The sequence below is a fragment of the Sprattus sprattus genome (assembly GCF_963457725.1).
Source record: "Sprattus sprattus genome assembly, chromosome: 4".
In the NCBI taxonomy this organism is placed as follows: Eukaryota; Metazoa; Chordata; class Actinopteri; order Clupeiformes; family Clupeidae; genus Sprattus; species Sprattus sprattus.
In genome coordinates, this window is record NC_137923.1 from 32,402,766 (window position 1) to 32,412,874 (window position 10,109).

Here is a 10,109-nt window from a genome sequence, read left to right on the forward strand (position 1 = left end):
GTTTGCCGCTATTTTGCAGCATGTTGCTTGGAATACACAAAAGCAGAGTCAAATATCAGTGGCTGCAGGTTGTGCTACTGGGATGTGTTGCCATGGAGAGTGTCTCGAGGAAATCTCGAGGGTCGCCCCCCCCCCCTCTCCCCCAGAGCACCGGAGCATGATCAGTCTGCGGAGGGTGCTCTCTGTGGGGCTGCTCTGCCTGGATAACAGGGAGAGAGATGGAGGTCCCAGAGGAGGGAGGCTCTAGGAGGACAAGTGGTAACCGTGGTGATTACAGTGGAGCTTTCATGTGAGGTAGCCACAGTCTTGTTTGTATTCTGTCAACATTTTCCAGGTGTTTTTTCCAAATTGTTGTAAGTTTCCAGGTCTTCAGGTGTTCTCTGGTGAGCCAATGAAAATAAGTCACCTTTGATCATATTAGTTTATGTTATTGTATATGTATTTTCATATTCATTTAATAAATGTCAAAAAATCGTTTAGTTTTCACCAGGAGATGTTTTACTTTGTCGAACAGCGTTGGTCACTGGTAAAGGCATGAGTACTGCATTTGCATTGGATTGTCTCATTTTAATTTCTCTCAATTCATCTGTGACCTTTTTGTTCTAGCCACCTAATCAGTGGAAAGTGCCATGACAAGCTCTGGCTGATAACTGCTGCAGCAGAATTAGTTAATGTATAGCTGTTGTGTCAGGATTAACATGTGCTCCATGAATATAAAGAGGAAAGAAACAAAACCAATTTTTTTCTATAATTTATATAATAATTTTTCTATTTATTATTCAGTTTCAGCTTGTTTATTTGTTTAAGAGGGACAGTGTACATTAATAAACATTAAAATGTAAATGCACCCAATTATAGCCAAAAGGCTAGTGTCCATTAGCAGTCCCCCTGCCAGAGTGAAAAAGGCTAAACAACCTAATAAAAGGCATTAACTTATATATCAAACATAACATTGACAAAAAATAAATAGGTGAATAAAATAAAATCACAATATACAAGTTCTATTGTTTACCCACTAATGATCACATTTTTGGTTATTTATAAACCATGTTTTAAGATTTTTTTTTAAGCTGTTGAATGAGGTTGATTCTGTAAGGTTCTGTGGGAGATGGTTCTATTTCCGGGCTGACCTTACTGAGAAAACCGACTACCTCAACAGCACATTAGACGGCCAATTGGAAATGGGGTGGTAGGTAGGTCTGCATCACCATAATTCAAAAACATCACAAAATAAAATTATGACTTTTTGATCACTATCTCTTGTACACACCACATGGCAATGTATTGTATTTCTGTCATCCTTGAATTAATCAAATTACACATTCAAGACCTGGTCTAACTAACACACATGGTGTTTTAATCAATGGGTTTAATGAGTTCCTGCTATCTATGTATTAAAGTTGTCTGAGTGACACCCAGAGTATTCACATGTGCTTTATCTTGACCAGCCGAGAGCAGTATTGATTGTCACTGCATCCAAGGTCCTGTATGAGTGGAGACAGATTGTTTTACCTAGTTCTTGCCAAATTGTAATTACATCAGTTGCCGTTCCCTCCTGTATTTCTACTGACTGTGCCTTATACCATTGTAAAGGGCCTTAAATTGTCTATACACTTTGGTTTCATGTTCTAAGCTGTAGTTGTAAGTTGTATGTATGAGAATGTATTCTACCCAATATGGCCTCTTTTCTATCTCATGGCGTAAAATGCATATTTTGAGGGAAGGAAGTGCACTTTTCAGGGGACAGGTTGGAACTGTTATCATCACAAACCAATGGCCACAGTGCCTCTGAAATGAATTCTCTCTTTGCCTAAAACCTGTTCCTCATCAACCATCAGCAATCACACCCCAGATAGCAAGCATATCGGTCCAATGGGGGGTTTGAGTGGACATCCCGCTGGTTGTGTGCTACGTCTGGTCCGTTCCCTGACCACCATATTCTTTTGTTTAAATGACAGAATGGAAAGAAAGTATTGCTCAAAATGTACGAAGAAGTATAAATGAATAAAGAAAAAAAGCTTTTAAAGCAAATGGTAAAACGTTGGTAACTCACCAGTGAACCGACAGTGTTTCACTAACGTTCTGCTATCTGGGAGTCACTAATGGTCGTTTACGAGCATTATAACAATGAAATGGATCATATTGCTAACATGTATTCAACCAAAGTCTGAGGGTTGTGTTTTAGGTTAAGCTGCAGAACTTGCAAACTATTTTTGTGAGGGAATGGTTTTATGAACGGAAAATCACAAGAGTGGGCACTGGGCATATCTGCACATTACTCCGATTTCTAGCTCTACAGTGTGAGGGCACTTAGGACAGTGTGATGTTTCCATTGTGATCCATACTGATTTCTTTGGCAATAGTCCCTTGGGTGGAATTTCAGAGCTCAGTAGGCTACTAAAGCCTGTAGTAATTTTCTGTCGGTGAGTTACGATGCAAGTCCAGAAGAGGGCGCCCCAAGTTCGATGTACGGAGGCAGAGTCGGCGTTCACGCTAGTCTATCATATAACCACGACATCAAGCCATGGACGCCTTAAGGCCCGCGAGTTCAGGCATACATGCTTCGAATTCACGGGCATCAGAAGAGAAGCAACCTCCGAATTAGTGTTTGAGTGTGGTTCGGGGCATTATGGCTCCCACGCTCCTGCAGAAACTCTTCAGCAAAAAATTGGGTAACAGCGCTACTAACTGCACCGGTGGACTGGAGCAACGGTAAGATCGCGGTATTCCTTCTCATTACCCTGGGCATACAGTTGTATACGCCGCAGGTGTGACTGTTACCGTGGTGATGGATGATGTCAGACTACAAGAGTCGTGGTTGGGATGTGACATTGTGGGATATAACGCTAGGTTATAATCTTTTGATGTCACTATATTTTGCATCTCTGATCGCTTGCTAATCAGACCCAACTCAAAGCTTTTCTGGCGAAACTGCTCCTCATAAGTGCATAAAGCACTTCGCCACAAAATGCATCCGATGTGAATACACATACTAAATTGCTAGAACAAGAAAGAACACAAATTATCTAACATTGTCTGACTACAAGAGAGTGACAAAAGTGCCAATCAGACCAGAACAATTCCCACATGCTTGCCCTGCCCATGGCATTGGAAGTGGCCATCATCAGTTCAAAGCAGATCACGGACTGGATGATTTGGCGAGCAATAGCTCCGTGGTCGAGTCGTCTGGCAATGCTGAATATTGCACTTTCGAGCGGAACAAGTACGCGTCGTCTTGTTGCACGTTCTCCTCGAATCGATTCTTTTGCCGCCGAGCCATTACGTAACCACCTTATTATTCAACAGCACACTGCCAGACAGTTCACGATACTCACTATGGCGCCTCTCGCAATAATCTCGGTTGGCTAGTTTGATTTTTACATGTGTAACTAGATCAAACAGTTGTATGTGTTGTAGATTTGCAGTTTAGTGCTTTGTGTTTTTCGCAAACTATTCCCTGCGACAGCAAAAACTATAATGACAATGGACGATCTGGACATGTTCCCAGTCACAGTCCACCCAACACAATCTTAATGAATCTGATCACATTCCATATACTTTCGTGTGTCTCTGTCTCGTAATGGTGCACAGAGTCTAATAATATAGTAATATATTAGAAGATATAGTGACTTGGTAGGGAAAGTCCCTTTAGGCTCTCCTGTGATTCAAAAGTGGATACCCCAATACTGCATTTGGGGTTGGATGTTGGATATAATCACATTATTACATCATGTCTGTCTGTTGAAAGCTAGCAGTTCTACTGATTTTAGGTAACCCATAATTGTCACTGTCACACACACACACACACACACACACACACACACACACACACACACACACACACACAAACACACAAACACACACACACACACATACACTCACTGACTCACTCACGCTCTCTCTCTCGCTCTCTCTCTCTCACACACACACATAAACACACTCAAAAACACAAACACACACACTCACTGACTCACTCACGCTCTCTCTCGCTCACCCTCTCTCTCTCTCTCTCTCTCTCTCTCTCTCTCTCTCACACACACACACACACACACAATATGCATGCATGCACACATGGATTGCAAAGAAAATATGTCAGGTGAAGTGCAACAGCCTTTATTTGTTTGTGTGTGTGTGTGTGTGTGTGTGTGTGTGTGTGTGTTTGTGTGTGTGTGTGTGTGTGTGTGTGTGTGTGTGTGTGTGTGTGTGTGTGTGCTGAGGTGAGCAACTTTGGCTCCTGAGAGTGTCCTATGACAGACAGATCACATGACTGTGTGTGGGTGTGTGTGTGTGTGGAGAGAGAATGAGCGCGAAAGAGAGGTTGTGTGATAGTCATGTGGTTTGTGAGGTTTGTGATACCCGCCCTCGTCTGCATGTGCTCACTCCCTCTCTCCCTTTGCACTCCTGTCCAGACCAGCAGTAGGAAAGTCTGTGTGTCGTTCACTAGAGAGGCATGTGTATGGATGTGCATGTGTGCAGTGTGTTAGGTGGCTCGGCTGATGGCCATGCTGTTATGGATAGATTTTAAGCTCCTTCTTTGACAATGAAGATTAAAAGTTGCAGGAAATCTGGCACAATGTGTTTTTTCTATGCAGAGGAGTTTACACACAACAGGTACAGAATCTTTGTGTGTGTGTGTGTGTGTGTGTGTGTGTGTGTGTGTGTGTGTGTGTGTGTGCATGTTTGTGTGTGTCTAAGTCTGTCTGTTCCCTTCAGTGCCGTTTGTGTGGAATTAAAAGTGACAAATATGTAGGTGCTCATACCAGGTTAATGTTCTGTGTCACAGCCGAATTTCTTTCCTGTTTGACCATCTTTGCACAGCAAATTGACACACTGATTGTTAGCCCACTGCATAGCAAATTATATAATATATATATATATTTTTTATTAGAAATAATTAGTTGTATAATTTTTTTTTACATGTTAGTAAGTTATGCCGCAGAAGTTATGTTTAAGTTTTCGACCTGTAGTCTGAGTTTGTCACGCAAACAGTCCTGCTTTTTGAAGGTACGCTCAGTGCTGTTAAAAATATCCCCTAATTGATCACAGGCTTTTTTGGCTTTTTCATTACCAAAGTATGATCATGTGACTCTCACTTAGTCTCTCTCTCCCTCCCTCCCTCCCTCCCTCCCTCCGAGAGAGAGAGAGAGTCTGGAGGATGCTGGACTGTATTGTCTAGTGCTTTCACATAAGCCTAACTGTTGTGTGAGTGCTTGGGTGTGTTTGTCTGTTTGAGTGTGCAGTTTGTGTCTGTTAGGGTCAACTCTGGGCATGTGTGTTTGAGAGTGTGTAGTGGCAGTACCAGTCCAAACAAGGGTCTCACAATTACACGCATACACTCTCTCTCTCTCTCTCTCTCTCTCTCTCTCTCTCTCTTTCTTGCTCGCTCTCTTTCACACACACACACATTCTCTCTCTCTCTCACTCTCTCTCTCTAGCTCTCTAGCACACACACACACACACACACACACACACACACATACACACACACACACACACACACACACACACACACACACACACACACAATACACATACACACATCACACACAGTCCCAGTGTGAGAGCATAAAGAGGGCCTGTGCGGAGGGGCTGTGTACTTGAGTGTGTGTGGGTGTGTGTGGGTGTGCGAGGGGACAGTATAAAGGGAGACTGTGCGTAGCAACGTGTATTGTTTTGCAGCTGGGGCAGAGAGGGCAGGAAGGAGCATTGGACTATTCCATACTCAAAACATCTACTGAATGCATAGGCTACACACATACACACAAACTTACAGAACACACACACACACACTCTGGTGCTCATAAAAATACAGACACAGGCACCCTGAATAAATAATACACACACACACACATACACACACACACACACACACACACACACACACACACACACACACACACACACACACACACACACACACAACACACACATATGGCTGGATGAGTGCGTGGAATGGCCCAATGGAGGCACATTTCGGTGAAGCTTCCAGTTCTTGGAACCGTCAAGTCATTTGAGGGTGTTGGGGAGTGTGCGAGCGATGGACACTCTCCCCCTCTGCTTCGCATGCACTTGTCAGGAAGCAGCAATGGTCTTTGGCAGTCTGTTTATGTGCGGATGGGACTCAGTCACTCTATGCTCTTCAGACATCTGACTGATGCTAGGATGGACTCCTGAGTGGCTAAGAGTTTCTTGGTAGAATGGAGAGCAGGTACAAGTGTTTTTTTTATTGTGTGTGTGTGTGGGGGGGGGGGGGGGGGGGGTTGGGGGGGGGATATGGTAGGATGAGATGTGCTGTTTGAGTAGCGCTGATGGATTTTGGGAGTTCTGTTTGGGAGTTCTGTTTGGGACTGGTGTTGGGGAGTTCTGTTCGAGAGTTCTGTTTTGGAGTTCTGGTTCTGTTTGGGAGTTCTGTTCGGGAGTTCCTTTTGTGTCCCTCTGTTTCCCAGGCCAGATTAGTAGTGAAACATTCTCAACACTCTTTGTGCACATCCCGAATGCTTGGCGTAGTGTAACCATGTGTACCAATCTTCTTCCTTCTGTGTGTTTTTCTGTTGTAGCTGGGCCCTGGCTGAGTTTGAGTTGGCCCAGATCAGACTCATTGTGTACCAGGACTGTGAACGCCGTGGACGACAGGTTCTCTTTGACTCCAAAGCCATCAGAAAACTGGATGATGTCGGACCAGTAAGATCACACACACAGACACAAGATTCACACACAGACATGGTTACACAGATCCTTAGTAGGTGGAGAGTTTCACACTATACATCTAGCTGTGACCTTAGTCAAGTTGTAGATATCTTTTGTTAATGGATGTTGATGTCTGGAAAGCTGTTTAAGTTGTGTTAAGTGTTTCACAGTATGTGCTTAGTTTGTTTGTGTGTGTGTGTGTGTGTGTGTGTGTCTGTGTTTGCCCGCGTGGTGTTTTGGGGGGGTCACATGCCCCGTAATCTTGCCTGCTTGGATCCCATGACAGGTGTGACTGATCAGCTGTGCAGGATAAGTAGGTCAGCTTGTTTAAGACCCCTGTGTGTGTGTGTGTGTGTGTGTGTGAGAGAGTTTCTTACTTCACATAAATGGAGGAATTGCTTTTGTGTTTTCTGTTTTTCTGCAAAGACAGAGTATTTAGAACTGTTGGCTGACATTCTAACTGTCTCTCTCTTTCACTCTCTCTTTCTCTTTCTTTCTCTCTCCCTCTCTCTCCCTCTGTCTCTGAAGAACAGAGGTTGTGTTTCTGTCAACTGTGTATGTGGTCACATGAGCTGGTCTGTTTATTCAGCTCGCCCACTGTGCGCGTGTGTTTGTGTGTGTGTGTGTGTGTTTGTGAGTGTGTGTGTGTGTGTGTGTGTGTGTATCTGTCTGTGTGTATCTGTCTGTGTCTGTGTGTGTGTGTGTCTGTATCTGTCTGTGTGTGTGTGTGTGTGTGTGTGTGTGTGTGTGTGTGTGTGTGTGTGTGTGTTTGTGTGGTGTGTGTGTGTGTGTGTGTGTGTGTGTGTGTGTGTGTGTGTGTGTGTGTGTAAAAAAGACTAACAGACCTGTGATTTCATCAGTAATTGCATGTGCTTTATGTGCTATAGATAACATACATAGATTGATTAATGCCACTGTGCTGTGTAGCTGAGTGACCTGAGATACCTGACTACTCTAGTGTAGTCTCATTGCACCCACAGTTACTACATCGACTACGACATCGGGAGGCATATTATCATGTTATCTGGTGTACCCGTCCGTGTGTTATTTTTGTTGTTTACGTTTCCTGATTCCAATCTGCTTGCTTTCTCTAATAGCACAACACAGAGGAGACCAGGAGACAAAGTGCAACATGTGATATTGGCAGCCAGGCAGGCCAGAAGGACCTTCCCCCAACCTACCAGGTGAACATCCTAGCTCACTCTCCAACTCCAACTGGACTGACCTGACCTGACAGATCACCATGATGATTTGTTCTTGTGTGTGTGTGTGTGTAATTGTGAGACCCTTGTTTGGACTGGTACTGCCACTACACACTCTCAAACACACATGCCAGGAGTGGACCCTAAAGGCCCCGTCACAGCATAACGTTTTGGTCAACGTTCTCTGAATGTTCTAATCGTTCAATTTTGAGCGTTCTAGGGCGAGGTGGACACATCTGGCGTCTGACTAACGTGTGACTAGCGTGGGACTGACGCATGACTAGCGTGGGACTGACGCATGAGGAGCGTGTAACAGCGACCAAGAGACGTGTCACTGGCGTGCGACGAACGTGTGCGGACGTGTCACTGGTGCGCAACGAACGATAAGTCAACGTTAGACAAGCGTTTTCAGCGTGTGCCTAACGTATGAATAAGGACAGAATAGCATTTTGCTGGCGTGTGGGTTTTATGGTCAAACAGGTATAAAACGCTGGAAAATCATAGTAGATTCAGTTGTTCTGAACAGTGAACATCATGCCGCCAAGAGGAAAAAAAGGTGTGAGGGCGTCAGGATATAAAACTCAAATCATCAAGCCTGAAGTCATCTGAGCAAACTAAAGCTCAGATCACTCAAGACGCAAGACAATTCATTCATACTCCCCGTCATTCGTCTTTCCTTATACATTAAGATAGTGGTTCTCAAACTGTGGTACGTGTACCACTAGTGGTACGCGGCTCCTTCTTGGTGGTACTCAGGCAGTTGTCCCATTTTTTATGACTAGGATATTACTAATATAAATATATTTAAAAATTATTAAACCAACTAGATCCCTATAATTTAGTTAAATTGTTATTTATCTGAGCCATTCTTATTCTCCTGATCAGGCATTACAGTGAGGTAATAACACTTAGTTCCTATCGTGCAGCATGCTTCCGAAGGTCAATGATAGTTACAATGGTGGTACTTGGAAGGCCAAACATTTTCTGAGGTGGTACTCACGGTGAAACGTTTGAGAACCACTACATTAAGACATTTGTTCAAGCCTGTATTTATCATTGATTATCACTGGCTAATAATTGCAATGAGGCTAACTATAATGCCATTAAAGTAGTCCGCCCCTACTTATAATGCACACAACATCTGCTAGCAACATTCTATAAACTACAAAGTAGGAACCCTTCTACTGTCTTTTTTCTCGTCCGAAAAGGTAAATACTAATACAATACAATTTGTAATGATCCATGATCCATTTTGTAATGATCCATGATTTAGTCAAGCACTGTTGTCTTCATCGGGGTCTTCTATGTTATATGCTTGCTATAGCCCAGCATGAAGTAGATGTAGGCTACTGAACTTGAAAATAGCTGAGCGCATCGAGGGAACTCGCCCGCAGAGAAGAAGACCCCAAACTAAATCATGGATCATTACGAAATGGATCATGGATCATAACTAAATGTGTTGTATTAGTATTTATCTTTTTGGACGTGGAAAAAGACAGTAGAAAGGTTACAAACTGTATAGTTTATAGAATATTGCTAGCAGATGTTGTGTGCATACGAGGGTATATATAAGATGTATAATATATATATATCCTCCCTAGTCATTCTGGATCCTCCATAGTGGGTGTTCTCTACGGTAGCCCAGAATTAACTGAACCCTGCAAACATCGGTTTTTATATACCCACATGCATGGACGTTCGGAAAACGCTCAAATCACGCTCATTGGACGCCATATGACGTTCGTTTGACGTTTTTGGACCAGCGTTTTTTTTTCGACGATTACTGACGATTACAGCGTTCACCAGTGTTCACCAGCGTCCACGCAACGCTCTTCTGGCGCTATACCAGCGACCATGGACGATAACCAACGTTTCCTCTAAAGTCATAGAATGTTGACCAGAATGTTATGGTGTGATGGGGCCTTTACAGACACAAATTGCACACTCACACAACAGTTAGGCTTATGTAAAAGCACTAGACCATACAGCATCCTCCAGACTCTCTCTCCCTCTAATCAGAGTGTGTGTGTGTGTGTGTTTTGCAGTACACCAGGCCAGCATCAGATGTGAATATGCTGGGCGAGATGATGTTTGGCTCAGTTGCCATGAGTTATAAAGGCTCCACTCTCAAGATCCATCACATCAGGTAATTTGATTAATTCGGTTTGTGTGCATGTGTGTGCATGGTTTGTGCATGTGGATTTGCGGAAGTTTTAAAGA

General features: G+C 43.5%; 1 protein-coding gene across 1 annotated transcript in view; it reads left to right on the forward strand.

The window, feature by feature from the left end:
• Nucleotides 1-2,629: 2,629 nt before the first annotated feature.
• Nucleotides 2,630-10,109, forward strand: part of fnip2 (folliculin interacting protein 2) — a gene marked incomplete at both ends in the record, with an annotated part of 16,478 nt that continues 8,998 nt past the window's right edge. Inside the window, 4 exons of the mRNA XM_080837950.1 lie at nt 2,630-2,712; nt 6,558-6,681; nt 7,785-7,871; nt 9,935-10,035. Coding sequence (XP_080694076.1) covers nt 2,630-2,712; nt 6,558-6,681; nt 7,785-7,871; nt 9,935-10,035 — 395 coding nt within the window. The remainder of the gene's footprint in view (nt 2,713-6,557; nt 6,682-7,784; nt 7,872-9,934; nt 10,036-10,109) is intronic.